The sequence below is a fragment of the Saimiri boliviensis genome, chromosome 1 (assembly GCF_048565385.1).
Source record: "Saimiri boliviensis isolate mSaiBol1 chromosome 1, mSaiBol1.pri, whole genome shotgun sequence".
Lineage (NCBI taxonomy): Eukaryota > Metazoa > Chordata > Mammalia > Primates > Cebidae > Saimiri > Saimiri boliviensis.
Genome location: NC_133449.1, coordinates 169,060,466 through 169,078,039, shown reverse-complemented (window position 1 = coordinate 169,078,039; position 17,574 = coordinate 169,060,466). Strand labels below are relative to the sequence as shown.

The following is a 17,574-nucleotide window of genomic DNA, read 5'->3' as shown; positions in this document are numbered from 1 at the left end:
CTCGCCTCGGCCTCCCAAAGTGCTGGGATTACAGGCTTGAGCCACTGCGCCCGGCCTCAAAGTGACACTCTCAAAAAAAAAAAAAAAAAAAAGTGACACATGGAAGGAACTCACTAAAAGGGTAACAAAAGACCTAGTCAACAAGCAGACTGTCACCCAAGGGACCTGAGGTGCACATAATCCTGCCAAGAAAAGCAGCTACCAATCTGCCCCCAGTTGACCAACAAATACTTACAGTATCTAAAACTTTGAGCCAGGCCTTGAACCCATAGGTGAAAATACCTTTACGGTGTTCCCAATGGCAAGATTCAGGATCAGAAATTAATTAGGCATTACAGTAAGGGAGTTTTGTACAAAAGCCCAAAGGGAGGTGTATGGTGCTTTGTGGAACCCACAGTGGTTCAGATACTACAGAAAGGTGAGGAGCTTAATGGGGCAGAGAAAGAAAACCAGCTATTTGGTGGCAGCCTTGTTAACCCAAATAAATCCATTTTTTCATAGTATAGAACCAGCAAAAGAAGTTACAGGTTTCATCTGCTTGAAATTAATGTGACTATAATTCTTCATGTATGTATGACTACTTTTTTTCCTCTCCATCCCCTGGACTTGGCACAGTTCTTGACCCAGTGAACATCAAGTTTTGAGAGTTTGTTAACCAGTCTCTGCCATCTAATTCCCAAGTTAGACCAAGATTAGATAAGAAAAAGACAGGTAGCTTGTCTCAGTGGTTATCAGTGTGGGTGGGAAGGGATTTTGTCTTTCTCAGGAGCACAGACATTTTTAGTTGTCACAATTGTGCGAGGGTGCTACTAACATCTAGTTGGTGGAGACCAGGAATGAAGTTAATCCTAAATCAAAATCCTAAACATCCTGCAATGTACAGCATTGGTCCCTACAACAAATAATCATCTGGCAAAAAATGTCAACAGTGCGAAGATTAATCCTGTGTCTAGCAGATAGTAAGAACACTAACGGCCGGGTGCAGTGGCTCATGCCTGTAATCCCAGCACTTTGGGAGACTGAGGCAGGTGAATTACCTGAGGTCAAGGGTTTGAGACCAGCCTGGCCAACATGGTGAAACACCGTCTCTACTGAAAATAGAAAAATTAGCCGGTGGTGGGCGCCTGTAGCCCCAGCTACTCAGGAGGCTGAGGCAGGAGAATCACTTGAACCCAGGAGGCGGAGGTTGCAGTGAGCCAAGATTGTGCCACTGCACTCAACTGGGTGACAAAGTAAGACTGCCTCAAGAAAAGAAAAGAAAAGAAAAGAAAAGAAAAGAAAAGAAAAGCACTAAGTTGAACCCTGAGCTCTGCTGCTCCAAAAACAAAAGATCAAAGGAAATTATAGGAATAGTTTTGGTTCAGACTCCTCTGGGTATAGATCCTGTAATAGAGAAAAACGTAACTCATAAAAAAAAAAAAAAAAAAAAAAAAAAAAAAAAAAAAATTTAAATGGAGAAAACACTCTATATTGAAATCTTCAGCATGAGAAAGAAAAACAAATATTCACAGGCAAGATGATGAAATGTTCCCACCAAATGTGAAACAGGCCCAGTCAGTGCCATTTATTATACATGTTGAACAGCTTCTAGGACCCGATGGTTCCCATAGTAAGGTTTTGGGATTTTTTTTGTTTTTTCATTTTCTTCTTTGTATCAAACAGGTTCTTCGAAAAGCCTGCTCACAAGGAAGACAAAAACAGAAATCCTCAGGAAAATGAAACAAGAGAAGCTGAAACCATCTATACCTGAATGTTAAAAAACTCACCAGACACAAACCACACCAAACACTCATCCCATTTAATTTCCTGTTACATGCTCTGAGGAAGCCAAGGATGTTAGGTCCCAGGGCAGCAATGCTCTGAGATTCCAGCTCAGGCCCCCTCTATGTGACAGATTCATGCACACACATCCACGCACATCATAGAACCAGGCAGAAATACACATGCATGCACAGGTGGCTAGAGAACCATACGGCGGGATGGGAAAAAGGGCTGGTCAAGGATATGCAATCAACGGGAAACTGGGACCTAGAGAATGCTTCTGTTGCAGGCTGAACATGAGTTAAAATTAGAACAAAGGCAGAACACAGGATAAAGGTGGGATGCTCAGACAAGAGATTGGATAGATGGAGAGATCAAGATGCAGGGGGAGTTTTGGGAAAGCAGCCTCAGAAAGGGAGGTTTTTCTTTATTGGGAACTCAGGTGGGCAGGGGTCCTATAACTCCAGTGATATACTGAGGCTGAAGGAACATGCCACAGCATTACCTCTGCAATCTGTGTCCTCTCCCAATGTAGAGGAAACCATGAGCCCCAACTTCTGTCCCTCCCCATTGACACTCTTAAGGACTTTCCCCATTACCCAAAAAGAAATTACCCCCAACTACAAACACACACACAAAGTTAGGTCCAGCATAGGCCAAAGTTAGGCCAAGCATAGAAAGCCTCAGTAACTCTTCTTGGTGGAACCAAAGCCAGAGAAGCCCATCACAGCTGCCATCTCATCATCCTCCTCAAATGTCAAGTCCTCCTCAGCCCTCCTTTTCTTCTCCTTCTGTTTCTCTTTCTTGTATGCTTTGGCCTTTTCCTCCTGGAGGGAAAAGTCACTCAGAATCAGTTTAGACTCCTCAGCCAAATGTTGTTGAAAAAAACATGAGCTTCAAGATTCCTTTTTATCGTTAGCAAGTAGTTAAGTAAAATCTCAAGGACAGAGTAAAAACCACAGTAAAAACTGTGAGGGATAAGAAAAAGAAGTTTTAGTCCCTAGAGGGAAGCTCTCAATCCTGCACTCCAGTTCACTTTTTTTTCTTTTCTTTTTTTTTTTTTTTTTTTTTTGAGACGGAGTTTCGCTCTTGTTACCCAGGCTGGAGTGCAATGGCGCGATCTCGGCTCACCGCAACCTCTGCCTCCTGGGCTCAGGGAATTCTCCTGCCTCAGCCTCCTGAGTGGCTGGGATTACAGGCACGTGCCACCATGCCCAGCTAATTTTTTTTGTGTTTTTAGTAGAGACGGGGTTTCACCATGTTGACCAGGATGGTCTCGATCTCTTGACCTCGTGATCTACCCGCCTCGGCCTCCCAAAGTGCTGGGATTACAGGCTTGAGCCACCGCGCCCGGCCCACTTTTTTTTCTTTTCTTTTCTTTTCTTTTTTTTTTTTTTTTTTTTTTTTTTGAGACAGAGTCTTACTCTGTCGCCTAGGCTGAAGGGCAGTGGCATAATCTTGGCTCACTGCAACCTCCACCTCCTGGGCTCAACCAATCCTCCCACCTCAGCCCCAAGCAGCTGGGACTACAGGCATGTGCCACACTGTACTGGCTAATTTTTGTATTTTTAGAGACAGGGTCCCACCATTTTGTTGAGGCTGGTCTTGAACTCCTGGGCTCAAGTGATCCACCCACATTGGCCTCCCAAAGTGCTGGGATTACAGGCGTGAGACACTGCATCTGACCCTATTTCATTTCTAGTTCCTAAGAGGGTTATGACAGCAACACCATATAACAGCAACTAACATTCTGAGGCATGCAGTACAGGCCAGAAACTGTTGTACTTCATGTATACTATACTAAGATCTCTAATTTGGGGTTATGGAGGCACAGAGAAGTTATATAACTTGCCCAAATTCAGTAAGTGAAAGAAACATAATTCTGACCCAGTCAGACTGATTCCATGGGCCTCTTTAGGACTAGGTACATTTAGTTAATTCCTCTTGTAGTAAAAAAAAAAAAAGTATAGGGGAGGCTATGCATGTTGTAGGGGGCAATTTGTACATGGGAAATCTTTATACCTCCCTTTCCATTTTGTTGTAAACCTAAATTGCTCTAAAAAAGTTAAATCTTGGCCGGGTGCGGTGGCTCAAGCCTGTAATCCCGGCACTTTGGGAGGCCGAGGCAGGTGGATCACGAGGTCAAGAGATCGAGACCATCCTGGTCAACATGGTGAAACCTCGTCTCTACTAAAAATACCAAAAAAAAAAATTAGCTGGGCATGGTGGCGCGTGCCTGTAGTCCCATCTACTCGGGAGGCTGAGGCAGGAGAATTGCCTGAACCCGGGACGCGGAGGTTGCGGTGAGCCGAGATGGCGCCATTGCACTCCAGCCTGGGTAACAAGAGTGAAACTCCATCTCAAAAAAAAAAAAAAAAAAAAAAAAGGTAAATCTTTAAAAAACTTAAATCAAAGAATACAGATGATGAGACATTCCTCAACTTGATCTGATGATCTGACAAGATTTTTCAATTTTACAATGGAGAGAAACTGACGTGCATTTGAAACTGTACTTCAAGTATCCATACAACCATTGTTTTTCACTTTCAGTACAGTATTTAATAAACTAATGAGATGAATACTTTATTATAGAATAGACTTTGTGTTGACATTTGGCCCAATTGTAGGCTAATATATTCTGAGTACATTAAGGTAGGCTAGGCTAACCTATGGTAGGTTAGGTGTATTATACATTTTTGACTTCTGATATTCTTAACTTGATGATGGGGTTTATCAGTAGGTAACCCCATCGTAAGTAGAGAAATATCTGTACCAAAAAAATAAAATAAGGCCCAGAGAGTCCAGAAGAAAAAAGTAGTTTCAGAGCCATTGCCTTCAGATCATGAGAATCCTAAACAAAGGCAACAAATGTTCCTGCTAATATATAAAACTCAGGAGATACAACTCTGGGGGTGGGAGTGGGATCAGGACAGGGTCTCCCATTGATTCATAACATAAATCTGAAATCTGGAGGAAAAGGGAAGGACAGGAGAGCCTTACCTCTTCTCTGAGCTCCTTCATCCTTTCCTCAAAATCATAATCCTTCTGCTTTTCTTCCATCTTCTTCTTGTTGACCTCAAAACGTTTCTTCACCTGATCCAGGGTGGAACGTTCCACACGCATAGACATGCCCAGGTTTCTCTGATCTGGGTGGGGTCAACGGTGAAGAAGGCAAACTCATTACAACATCTTCAGCCCCTCAAAAAGCATTTTCCTGACTTCTCTGACATCTTCTCATATGACGTCTCATAAAACACACAGCAAAAATAATTATGGCTAAAAGAAATTCCCTTGGCTGGCTGGACCTAGGAGCAGCACATGGTTTGGGTGATGTTGAAAGCCTCATGGCCTCCAGAATGAGGTCTCTTACCTCGTGGCTTCTAAAAATATTACATAATGAAGTAAAAGACAGCCTGTGCTGAAAGTGGAGAGTCCTAAGGGTATCAAAAAAGAGCCCAACAGGAACTACCTTTCCTACTCCAGCCCTCTTTTGATTGGTGAAAAAAAGGAAAAAAAAGAAACTACCCTTCCCTTCCACCACACCTCCAAAACCCAATTACAGCCCTAGTCACAAACTACCTCCAAGCCTTACGTTTCTTTCCATTAATGTGATCCAGAAAGTTGATGGAGTCCTTCACCACACAGTCACAGACATTGCAATAATATCTAACAGGAAGAAACAGGAACTGGGTCAAATATGGTTTTAAGGATCTTATCATTTTCAACCAAAAAACTCAAATTTTTAGGTAAACTTCTTTTTGAAAGTGTTACGCCTTCATTTCTATAAAGCCTTAGCTCTCGAGAGAGTATAGCAGTCATCCTCCAAGAGAGCCCCAGAATGAGCCCCACCCTCTTGGTATTCCTACTCTAGTAGTGTAGTCTCTTTCCAATTTGTACCAGGGTTGGTCTGTGAGGCCAACAGAATATGTCAAAAGTGATCTCTTCCAAAATTAGTTTACTTAAAAAAAAACCATGCCTTCTGTCTTTGTATGGATTACTTGCTCCAGGGAAGCCAGTTGGTTTGGTGTGAGCAGCCTTACAGAAACATCTACGGGGCAAAGACCTTAAGCCTTCCAAACCACAGGTATGTGAGAGAGCTTGGAAGCAGATCCTCCAGCCCCATTTAAGACTCAGATGAATGCTGACCTACCCTGGTAACTCCTTGATTGCAGCTTCATGAAAAGATCCTGAGCCAGAACCATCTAGGTAAGCCACTCCGGGTTTCCTTACCCAAAGAAACTGTGAGCTGTTTATGCTGCTAAGCCTTGGGTCAATTTGTTAATTTACATAACAATAGAAAGCTAATACTGACAGGAATGACAAGAGTGGGTTTACTAGGCAGCTCAGAGAAGCGTCACTCATTGCTGTGTTGCTCTCCTGCCAGAAAACCTAACTGGACAGAGAAGCAGTTGTGGGCAAAAGGGTGACCAGCTCTTGTGGGACCCTTCTTCCTATAGCTTACAGTCTTGGAAGAAGGTGTACAACCAGGCAATCCATAACAACTACAGGCTTTGCAGCTAGTCTGGAACCTCAAACCCTACTTCTTCACCATTAACAACTCCTAAACTCTATTCTAGCTCCACCTAATTGCTCCTCTAGAAATCTCCTCAGTAGTCCCTTCATTTCTTCCTCTGACAGAAAAAATAATACCTTTTAAAATACTAATAGTAAATCCAAATTGATATCAAATATAATGGCAATGAATTTAAAAAATACATTAAGTAGTAATTCCAGTGCTAATAGTATGATTTTTGTTTGTTTGTTTTTTTTGATTGAGACAGGATCTCACTGTGTTGCCCAGGCTGGTCTTGAATTCCTGGGCTCAAGCAATCCTCCCGCCTTGGCCTCCCAAAGTGCTGGGATTACAGGTATGAGCCACTGCGCCCAGCCAATGCTAATAATATGAAGAAGCCCACTGAGTGACCACTCCTAGAGACACTATCATATCAACTTGAGACCTCAGGAGATACAGAAAAACAAATATAAAGATGGAATTACAGGCAAGAAGGATGTAATCCTGGGGCCAAGGACCTTCCTCAATACTTCCTAAAACCAAAGTAGGTGGCTTATTAGATGCATTCTTGGCTGCAGAGGAAAATGATAAGCAACTCACCCTCCCATCTCAGATTGAGGTGTGGTCTTGGTAATAACAATTGTCTTCCCAAGTTTGGATTCCAAGTCCACCTTGTAGTCCCTATGCCGTAGAAGCTCTCGCTTGACAGGCTGCACTGGTTTTCCTGAAACATATGAGGAAGGAAGTCCCTTCAATATTATAGTTCCTCAACCAGAAAGGGGGGGAAAGAAATGCATGAAGCCCCAAATCAGATCTACTCTCATTTCAAAATGATTCCTGAGAGAAAGGACACAACAGACACTTAAAGTAGCAGCTGGGAAGAATCTCAACACAGGAAAAAATGATAAGCAATCCCCAACTCTCTAAAGCTTTTCTGCACTTTAAAGCCAGCAAATCTAAAAGCAGTATGTTTTACATTCATTGATTAACTGAATTGTGAGAGAGAAGTTCTGAATTGTTACTAAAAGCAACTTTTTCAAAAGAAGAGCAAGGACATTCAAGAATGCTTTCAGGCAGATACCCTAGGCATAACAGAAAGGAACCTGAGAGCTGGGCAAATTTATAAAAGGGAATCAACATTTAGAAAATGTCTGTTACATGTCAAGCACTATTTATTATACATGTTACATAAAAACTAAAAGGGTTGGTGTGCGCAAGGCAGCCTAGAGGTAAAGGGAAAGAAGAATGTATACGTTTGAAACAAATGACAAGGCATTTCTTAATGCAATCTCTTAACCAGGAGAGAAGCACCAACTCCCTGATGTACGCGGCACAGAGACACAGGACTACTAAGCACTAGCTGAAACAATCACAGACCCTGGAAAGCACCCCGGCTTTCCTGACTATATGGGAGGGACTTGACTGGGTCAGGAATGTTCTCTCCCTTAAGAAATTTCAAGGGAAAGAGGGGGGTTACTGATAGCGGTAATGCACTGCAGCAAAATACTCCATTTAACTTCTCTGTCACTACTAAGGATTCTATTCTCTCTGTACTTCAGGAAAGCATTAAACGAGCCGAGCAAAGGGTAGGCAAGGAAACAGAGTAAAACAGAGCTGAAGAGCATCTCAAAACTACTTACTTCAGCCCACCTCCTCGCTCTCATTTTGTCAATGTAGAAACCTAGGCCCAGAGAAGCAACGCTCTGCCAGAGACTACACCGCGTAGGAAGCCAGCGCATTTCAACTCCCACCCGCTCTCCAACATCGCATCGCCTCCGTGATACCCTTAGCCTTTGATGTAGTTAGCACCCACCATCCTTCTTTTCTCTCTCTTCCGTGAGCCTCTTCTCGGCGAGTTTCTCGTACTCATCTTTGTCCCACTTTCGGCGAAAGTCCAAGTTTTTTGTCTGTGGGGAAAAAAACGTCAAGATTCGTCGCCAATCGTGTCCGGACCCCTAAAGAAACAGGGAACCGCGCCCTTGCAGTGCAGGCGACCCCAGGATCTTTCCAAAACGAAGCCTCTCTGGACCGCACGAGAAGGCTGAGGTAGCCTCAGGACCCCAACCCGAGAAACCTCCACAATTCCACTGACCCTTCGCTAAGGCCTACACTGGGGAGTTCTTGAACCTAGACCTTGGGATCTCGAAGAGATGTCGGGAAGCCAGTCGGGTGCAGGAGTTTGTCTCTATTCAGCTCTGATAAACCATTCCCCACCACGCAAAACAACCTCCTCAGACACAACACCTACCCCGCTGCCCGACGCCATCTTCACAGCAAAGTGAATGGCAAGCCGGAAAATGCCGTAAAAAGCGACCTGGAGCCGTAAGGCAAGATGGTCCTCCAATAAGCTTGGAGTCTCGTGTTCTAAACGAGCTAAGGACTGGATGGCTTCTAAAACAAGCTTGTTGGCCCCGCCTCTGCTCCAAGGAGACAGCGCAGGCGCAAGAGGAGTATGAAGCAACACGGAAGTAAGGGCGCCTGCAAGCGCTTTTTGCCTTGGCTTTCAAAACAAGTTTTGAAAGGTCAAGATTTAGTTAAACTATTTTACAAACGAGGAAACTTGAGGTTCGCAACAGTGGTCTCTGATCTAGTCTAGCAACTTTGCGTGCATTGCCAAGCGTTTCTAAACTTTTTTTAAGGCCGAAGCGCCAAGGGTGTATAGAATAGCCTCTCATTCACGTGCATGCACTGGGGAAATGACCGGAAACTACACTGAAGCGTTTGCAACAGAGACACCCTTCCAAACGCACATATAAAAAGCATTTGCACTTGGGCTCTTTTCCTTGAAGCAATGCTAACACTTTGGTTCACTCATTTTTCCATCATCTGGGGAACTTTGTAGTAGGGCATAATTTAATCAGCATAATTGGATTTGGAAAGGCCAGTCATCAACAACCCTAGAGCTAAGCGCTCTGGCATGCCGGCTCACTGTACGCTGATTTTTAGCAATAAAAGTACCTCTTGAGGGGACAGAAGGAAAGAGGGAGAAACTGTGGCTGTTCATCACTGAGTATAGAAACATCATCCCAAGGAGGTTACTCCTAGCTCACAGAATTCTCCAGTGTACGCTCAAGCATTTCCTACGCTCTGTGCAAACCAAGCCCTTGTTAACAACAATAATAAATTACCCAAACTACTACACTTAATATTTTATTTAACATGTTATCCAACCACTTCTAGAACAGCCTCCATGGCATGGAAATTACAGCAGTGATTCTGGCACAGGAAATGGTCTCCAAAATCTGAAAATATCAGATCTCCACCTTGTCAAGTCACCTATTTAGTTCAGTGTTCAAGATTATTAAGCATACAGCCCCAACCTGCTATTGTTAGCAATGGATGGGCTAGAGCAATGTCAAATCAACATGGGTACTGCCATGCCCTTAGGATAGCATCTGCCATCAAACAAAGCTTAAATAAGCAGCCACTGCCCCTCCTTGCTGTCTTCCAAAAACTCCCCAGACAGGCCAAGGGCTGGTTGTGGACAAATTCACCAGAATCGGGTTCCGTAGCTACAGCAGAAGGCTAAGTATCTGGCTTCTGATCTCAATGGTTCAGAATCCTCGGCCTGAGGTGACTCTCCCAGAGCCCCGCTCACAGCAACAATCTCAGTACCTCTTGACAACATTCAGTGGCACTTCAAATTTGCCTCTGCAGCTAAAGCATGTCTCTTTCACAACCAGCCATCTGCACCCATGCAGAATAGCTGCTCGCATTAGCCCAAGAGTCCTCAGAATCTTCTACAGTTCTCTACCCAGGAAAGATGGAGGCAGAAGGTATTTGAGGCCCATCCTGGCCAGTTGTTGTTGAGTCCATCACTCAGTTCCAGAGGAACTCAGTTCTAGAGGAAACCTTTTTGACAAAGAGCAGCAGAAGATCAAGACTCAGACAGGCGCTTCTGAATTTCAGCCACAAGATTCTCCCGTTTAATGGCCACCTGAAACATAAGAGAATCCTCATGTGACAAACTAGAAAGTGACATTAGCTCCTTAGTCACTGTTTTTCAAGATTCTTTTTGCTCTGCATCTGCTCCCATTATTTATACAACCAGTAAGGAGCAGTGTGGGCTGACCTGGAGAATGTATACCCTCAAGACTAAAGGGATTCAAACACCTGATCTATGTCTATTATGTTGATTAGTCTCAAAATGCCCATTCGGATTTCATTTGCCTTTCTTCTGGCCACCCAGCCAATACTCACAGGCTGCAATGGTTATTTGGAGTAGGTCTTTGTTCATCTCTACCACTATTAACCACGAAGATAATTTCTCAGCCAGAAGATACATGTTTCTTACAGAATCTGGGAAAGGCAGAAACACTTTGTCCCTTCTATTTCCACTGCTCCCACTAACCTCCTCTCTGCTGGCCACTGAACGGATCTTGACGACCCCTTCTTTCAGTTCTTGCTCACCAACAATGACCACCAGTGGAATGCCCGTGCTCTCACAATAGTGCAGCTGGGTTAACAGTTTGGGGTTGTTCTTGTATAGCATCTCTGCCTGAAAAGGATCAAGACAGAGTAAGGGACTTAGAAGTGAACACAGCACACAAACCTCAGGAACATGGGTATCCAAGAAACCCAGAGATAAATGGCTAGTCCTCCCACCCTAAAAAGACACTCTAGTAGCTAGTAGACTAAAAAGGTTTTGAGTTCCACACTAGGCATAAGGTAGAAATGGCCCTGGCTCCTAAATTCCACACATACCCAGATGGCTGAGATATCAGCTTCACCGTACCTTGATTCCAGCATCCCAAAGCTCTGCAATAAGCTTCAACCGTTCTTGGAGAAAGTTCTTATGTGGTGTGGCCACTAACACTTGAGTCTCTGTAGTCCGTACCTTCTCACCAGAAATCTGATAAGAGAAAAGAAAGTGGCCGGGTGCGGCAGCTCACGCCTGTAATCCCAGCACTGTGGGAGGCCGAGGTGGGCGGGTCACAAGGTCAGGAGTTTGAGACCAGCCTGGCCAATATGGTGAAACTCCGTCTCTACTGAAAATGCCAAAAAAAAAAAAATTAGCTAACTATGGTGCCACATGCCTGTAATCCCAGTACTTGGGAGGATGAGGCAGAATTGCTTGAACCCGGGAGGCAGAAGTTGCAGTGCACTGAGATTGCACCACTGCACTCCAGCCTGTGTGACACAGCAAGACTCTTCTCAAAAAAAAAAAAAAAAAAAAAGAGAAGAAAGTAAAACTAATAAAAACCTCCTCTCCACCAGCAATTCCAAAAATCAAGACAAAAAGGCTGGGCGCGGTGGCTCAAGCCTGTAATCCCAGCACTTTGGGAGGCCGAGGCGGGTGGATCACGAGGTCGAGAAATCGAGACCATCCTGGTCAACATGGTGAAACCCCGTCTCTACTAAAAATACAAAAAATTAGCTGGGCATGGTGGCATGTGCCTGTAATCCCAGCTACTCAGGAGGCTGAGGCAGGAGAATTGCCTGAACCCAGGAGGCGGAGGTTGCGGTGAGCCGAGATCGCGCCATTGCACTCCAGCCTGGGTAACAAGAGCGAAACTCTGTCTCAAAAAAAAAAAAAAGAATCATTAGAAAACCACTCCAACTGCACCTCCAGAAACTGGAAGAGTTTTTAGGCCTCCAGCCCCACCTCATACCTACGTAGGACCTACCTTCATCCTCTGCTCCACAATGTTGAAGATTCGCTCAACCCCAATGCTGAGTCCCACACATGGCACCTTGTGGCCCTTGGGGTCAAACATGCCCACCAGCCCATCATAGCGCCCACCAGCAGCCACACTGCCCACACTCAGGGGCTCCTCCCCAGCCTGAGTCGGGGTGTGCAGCAGCACTGCTTCATAGATCACTCCTGTATAGTAGTCCAGGCCCCGAGCCAGGCTTAGGTCAAAGGAGATCTGTGGGGACAAGGCTACAGTGAGTTCCAAACTAGACTCGGGACCCTGAGAGCCCCAGAGCTCAGTAGGAGGTCCATTTGCAACTCAGCTTACCTTCTCAGCAATTCCAAATAAAGTCAGGTATTCAAATAGCAGCTTCAGGTCTCCCAGACCCTCGAGGGCCTGCTTGTTCTGCGATAGTCTGGGATCCTGTAACATTTGCTCTACCAGGGATACTCCACCTGGAGAGAAATAAGGTCTCTGCTGTTCACCCAGATGTGTTTCATTCAAAATCATCCCTGATGTGCTCTAGCTAGTCTTCATTTTCTTTAAAAAAAAAAAAAAAAAAAAGATCCCAGTCTCACATGACAAAATCCTCCTCCTTTGCTATCTGAAGACACAAAGTTGTTACAATAAGTAAAAGAGAAATTAAATTCAGGTCAGGCACTTCAACTTAGCTATCTACAGAAAGGAGTTGTTTCAGAGGTAGAATTTGAGCACATGTCACCCTCAGCCTGGTTCTATCACAGCTCTGAAAACCCTGGTTCTTACCATGACATTGGACGTAGTCCCCAATTCGATCAGCCACCTCAGGAGCCAGGCCTTTCTTTGCCACCATCTCATGTCTCACATCTTTCCAAGCCATCTGCATAAACACCCAAACATTAGCCAAACCCCAGATCTTTTTTTCTCAAACTGGAAAAGGACAACTCACTTTCACTCAGTATATACATCACAAGTAGCTAACTGTATACTCAGCAAAGTCAGAGACAGCTTAAGAAATTCAGTCACAATCCCCAATGTACAGCATGACTCAGATTTTTCTTCAAAATATGTCTCTTTATCTTCCTCCCCAAAATAGTCCATTTCCAGCCACTATCTCCTTATTTTTCACTAGTGGTATAGATTTGAGGGCAAGGCAGAAGCTAGAGAGGGTCTACTGAAGCACGTCTTCTTTGTTACCTTGTCTAGTTTATCTATGGAGGAGCAGATGGTACGGAACTTGCTTTCAGGAACACCACAGACAGCAAACATTCCATCCACAATCCGCCGGTCATTTACCTGTAAACTCAATGTAAATAACCCAGGTGCTTGTCAATGCCCTTTCATTTAAAACAATGGCAGTACCTACTTTCCTGACATATAAAAAGGATGGAAATTTCACAGGAAGAGTACAGACATATAGGAAATACAATAGCTTTACTAAAAAAGTCCTAGAGTTGCAGGCTTAAGGGTTGGAGTCACCCAAGTTTGGGACTTGCATAAACAGTATCAGGCCAAATCCAGACTTCTCCCACAGTTCCCAGCCCTGGCCTCACCTTAATGAGAAAGTCTCCCAACTGCAATCCATTTAAGATTTCACACATGATCTTCAAACACTCTGCATCAGGGATCATAGGGTCAAACTGACCAGCAATGTCAAAATCCTACAGCAAAGAAAAAGGAAAAACTTCCATTATCCAGCTAATTTCAAGGTTGTGGTCCCTAGAACTATCAAACTTTGCTGCTCCCATCAGGTCACTTACACACTGGCAGAACTCCCTGTAGCGGCCTTGGACTATAGTTGGGCTCTCTCGCCGCCACACTTTTCCAACATGGTAACGTTTCATCTTCTTCACCTTATTCATGGCCAGATAACGAGCAAAGGGAACCTCACATAAATGGGTTAAGGAAGAGGGATACTGCATCCAAAGGTTAGGCTCAGAATACAGACATTAGAGAGGACTGGGACTCTATCAACTGGATCTCATCTGCTAGGGTGAGAACAAGGATCTTTCCTTGTTTCCACTATCCCCAAGTCCTAGCAGTGCTTGGCATTCAATATATATTGAATAATGTCAAATGAAGAAATCTCACCTAGCAAAATGAAAAATTCAGCAGAAAACAAGAGAAGCAGAGATAGAAGTGAACTAAGAACTAACTTCAGGTCTGGGTCATTTCGCCCATTCAGGTCAACTCCCAATCATCTCCAAATAGTCAAGCTTCAGAACTTGGATTTGCCTAACAACTTCTAAGCTACTGTTTCTGAAAGTACAGGGAAAGGACCACATGCATCTTAATTACCCACAATGCTTGTTTAAAATGCAGATTGTTGGCCAGATGCAGTGGCTCACACCTGTAACCCCAGCACTTTAGGAGGCCAAGGTGGGAGGGTCACTTGAAGCAAAGAGTTTACGATCAGCCTGGGCAACAAAGACCCCATCTCCATACACACACAAAAAAAACTTTTTTTTTTTTTTTTTTTTTTTGAGACCAGGTTTCACTCCTGTCACCCAGGCTGGAGTGCAATGGTATGATCTTGGCTCACTGCAACCTCCACTTCCTGGGTTCAAGTGATTCTCCTGCCTTAGCCTCCCAAGTAGCTGGGATTATAGGTGCTCACCACCATGCCCTGCTCATTTTTTAGGTCAAAGGAGATCTGTGGGGACAATGCTACAGCCAGTCCCAAACTAGACTCAGGACCCTGACAGCCCCAGAGCGCAGCAGGAGCTGAGTTAACATGGGGTTTCACCATGTTGACCAGGCTGGTCTTCAACTCCTGACCTCAGGTGATCCACCTACCTCGGCCTCCTGAAGTAATCACGCCCAAAGATTACAGGCATGAGCCACCATACCCAGCCAAAAAAAAATTTTTTTAAATACACATAATTGAGCCCCATTCCAGCTACATAAAGCTAAGAATCTCTGGGACTGGGGCCAAATATCTGTGCTTCTGCAAGCTCCCTCAAAGGATTATGATACTCATTAGAGTTAAATGACAGTTCTGTTATGGGAGCCTGGCCTGTTTTTGCATACTTTACAGTAGTACATTAAATACAAACACTAACAAAAGTTTTTTAGTTTAGCTTTAAAGCAGTAGTTCCCAACCAGTTATTTCTCATATACTATTAGGTAGAGTACACATTGGGATTTATATGGCCTGGCCAAGCTCCCCTAACAGAACTGCCTTCTGGGAGAAACTAGAAGTAAAGGCTACGCCAGTGGATCTCTAAGATCCCAAAGTCACTTTCTGCACTTTTGCCAAAGAAAGACCTCTGGATTTGGAAAGAGATAGGTTAGGCTCCAGTACTCAAAAGGATACAGTAAGGTCATAACGGAGGGACAACAGCTCTCCACCTTGATCCTTCAGATCATACATGAGCCCAGAGCCTTCTCCATACTTCTCAGTGAGCATTTCCTGTAGGGGTCAAACAGAATGAGCCACAGTTCAAAGGATGACTCCAAAACACAGATGAGAAGCCCTTTGGGTCACTGAAGGCCAGCGAAGAAGTGAGTGAGGTTGTACATACTTTTTCTTCTCTTACCTTCAGCTCGAATGCCGGGGTATCCATCCCCTTTGCTCCATGACGTTTAAAGCAGCTGACAACCAAATCAAGAATTTTCTCCCTCACAACCATCTGCTGAGGACTGAGATCCCTGGTACCCTGGAAACAGAAAGCAGCAATAGTGAAAACAAAAACAAAAAATAAGTCTATTTCAGACAAGGAGTTAAACTATACCTATTATATAATGTCAGGTCTGGAGCTAAAATCTATTGAGTTCAAATGACTCTGAGCCCCACCTCAAGAATGGTATATATTTTTAAAATTTACTTTAATGGACATTAAAAGGGGTCAGAGAGACATGCAAGGCAGAAGTCAGTCCTCCAAGGTACTCTAATGGGATAGGGTAGACAAAAAGTATTACCTTTGGGGTCTTGATAATAAAATTTGGCTTCTCTTGATGTACTTTCAGTTGAGATGTTAACACTGCCTCTGCAACCTGGCAGAAGAATGAAAGATGTGGCTCCTCTGGACAAAGGCCAGACCTGTGGCATCACTGACCCTGTTGACCACCAACCTGCAAAGGCTCTTCACCCTGAGCAACAGGAAGCCAGAGCACCATTTCATCTATCCCAATCTTAGTCCCACCCTAAAGAACCCATGTTGTATCTACAATTACACATGCAATATATATGAGGTCAGGTCTTCACCACACAAGTTTCCTCACTGTATATGGCTTTTTTTTTTTTTTTTGAGACAGAGTCTCGCTCTGTCATCCAGGCTGGTGTGCAGTGGCATGATCTCAGCTCACTGCAACCTTTGCCTCCCAGGCTCAAACAATTCTCGTGCCTCAGCCTCCTAAGTAGCTGGGACTCACCACCACGCCAAGCTAATTTTTGTATTTTTAGTAGAGAGAGGGTTTCACCATATTAGTCAGACTGGTCTCAAACTCCTGACCTCAGGTGATCCACCCACCTCAGCCTCCCAACGTGCTGGGATTACAGGCGTGAGCCACTGAGCCCGGCCAAAAAATAAGAATTTTTAATAAGGCAGCACTGGTCATCAGGTTTAGAGATAGGAAAACTGTAACATTAAGACAAAGGAACTAGCTCAAGGACACAGAACAAGCGTGTGGAATTAAAAGATACAGATTTATAGAATGAACTAAAAAACTCAGACTAGTAAGATGCTGTGACTGAATATTAATAAAAGACCTGAAACCTGTTCATGATACCACAAAGCATCTGCTAAGAGGTCATGAGTCTTTCTGAAGCAAGGTAAAATTTAGTGACATAACCAGAAAGCTGACAGCCGTTCCAAAAATAGAAGATGTGGTAGTTCCTTATTATGGCGATTATCAGCCCCAAAAGAAGTCCAAATGCAAGTCCATAATCCCCTATCTGCAATTACAAAATCCAAAAATCTCTGAAATCCGAAATGTTTTCCTGAGATTCTTTTTGAGGTAAATTCTACGGTGAACTCAGTCTACTTGTGGTCTTTAGTCATCTCATTTATTAGGAATATTCATACATTTTGCTTAAAAATATTACTGTTTGAGTCTAAGAGTTTCAAGGAAAAGAACGTGGATATGAATTAAAATATTCCCTTCCTACATATCCGTGTATAAGTCATTCATTTAATCTTGCAGCCTCCGCTTCCTCAACTGCAGAATGGAAATAAAATCTCCGATCTCTCAAGATTGCTCCAAGGATTAAATGACCAGTCACCCAAATCTCTTAGTTTGGTGTCAGTACATAGCAGGCACTCGATAAAAACCGACTGCAACGCTACTGGAATACAGGCCACAAGTCTACGCTTTCAGATCTGGAGGCCCTGCTGGGACAGACCAGAGATAATTCTGTCTCGCTCACCTGGCTGTGGCAACTGGCCGCGCAGGTGCACGAAGCGCAGGGCGGTCGCAGAAGCTGGCTGAGCAGCGCAGCCCAGGCCCTCCTGGGAAGAAGTCCGAGCTGGGGCATCGCGCGGCAGGACTCCGGATTTCCCGGACCGGAACAAAAGGCCTGGGAAGAAGGCAGGACGGACTCCAGGAAGGGTGCAGGGCACTGCAAAGACGAAACCCGGGCACCTGGGAGAACTCGAGCGTTCGCGCACCTCACCTGTCACGAAAGCTAAGCTCCGAGGCTCCCAAGTTACCTTAGTAGCCAGCTTCGGCACTTCCGGTAAGAGA

At 44.3% G+C, this 17,574-nt stretch overlaps 2 protein-coding genes across 2 annotated transcripts; both read right to left on the bottom strand.

Moving 5' to 3' along the window:
- Positions 1–1,540: 1,540 nt before the first annotated feature.
- Positions 1,541–8,607, bottom strand: ZMAT2 (zinc finger matrin-type 2). The gene is made up of 6 exons (XM_003933890.4): positions 8,523–8,607; positions 8,088–8,181; positions 6,875–6,998; positions 5,354–5,427; positions 4,762–4,907; positions 1,541–2,588 (listed from the first exon to the last, which is right to left on the bottom strand). The coding sequence occupies exons 1-6, from the start codon at positions 8,538–8,540 to the stop codon at positions 2,445–2,447; spliced, it is 600 nt and encodes a 199-aa protein (XP_003933939.1). The 5' UTR covers positions 8,541–8,607; the 3' UTR covers positions 1,541–2,444.
- Positions 8,608–10,028: 1,421 nt separating this feature from the next.
- Positions 10,029–17,556, bottom strand: HARS2 (histidyl-tRNA synthetase 2, mitochondrial). Its single transcript, XM_074380491.1, has 14 exons — positions 17,541–17,556; positions 17,258–17,407; positions 15,811–15,885; positions 15,429–15,548; positions 15,206–15,301; positions 13,650–13,775; positions 13,443–13,550; positions 13,087–13,185; positions 12,676–12,769; positions 12,238–12,365; positions 11,902–12,144; positions 11,010–11,126; positions 10,626–10,772; positions 10,029–10,211 (listed from the first exon to the last, which is right to left on the bottom strand). The coding sequence occupies exons 2-14, from the start codon at positions 17,363–17,365 to the stop codon at positions 10,152–10,154; spliced, it is 1,521 nt and encodes a 506-aa protein (XP_074236592.1). The 5' UTR covers positions 17,366–17,407; positions 17,541–17,556; the 3' UTR covers positions 10,029–10,151.
- Positions 17,557–17,574: the final 18 nt, after the last annotated feature.

What these genes read in the sequence shown, in the direction of transcription:
- ZMAT2 (XM_003933890.4), bottom strand. An exon ending in CCTCAATCTGAGATGGGAGG is followed by an intron (nt 5,428 to 6,874) that starts GTGAGTTGCTTA and finishes TCTTCCTGTTAG; the next exon opens with ATATTATTGCAATGTCTGTG. An exon ending in TCACATTAATGGAAAGAAAC is followed by an intron (nt 4,908 to 5,353) that starts GTAAGGCTTGGA and finishes GACCCCACCCAG; the next exon opens with ATCAGAGAAACCTGGGCATG.
- HARS2 (XM_074380491.1), bottom strand. Translation starts at nt 17,365, where the DNA reads ATGCCCCAGCTCGGACTTCTTCCCAGGAGGGCCTGGGCTGCGCTGCTC. An exon ending in CCCCGGCATTCGAGCTGAAG is followed by an intron (nt 15,302 to 15,428) that starts GTAAGAGAAGAA and finishes TGACCCCTACAG; the next exon opens with GAAATGCTCACTGAGAAGTA. An exon ending in CCATAGATAAACTAGACAAG is followed by an intron (nt 12,770 to 13,086) that starts GTAACAAAGAAG and finishes GTGTTTATGCAG; the next exon opens with ATGGCTTGGAAAGATGTGAG.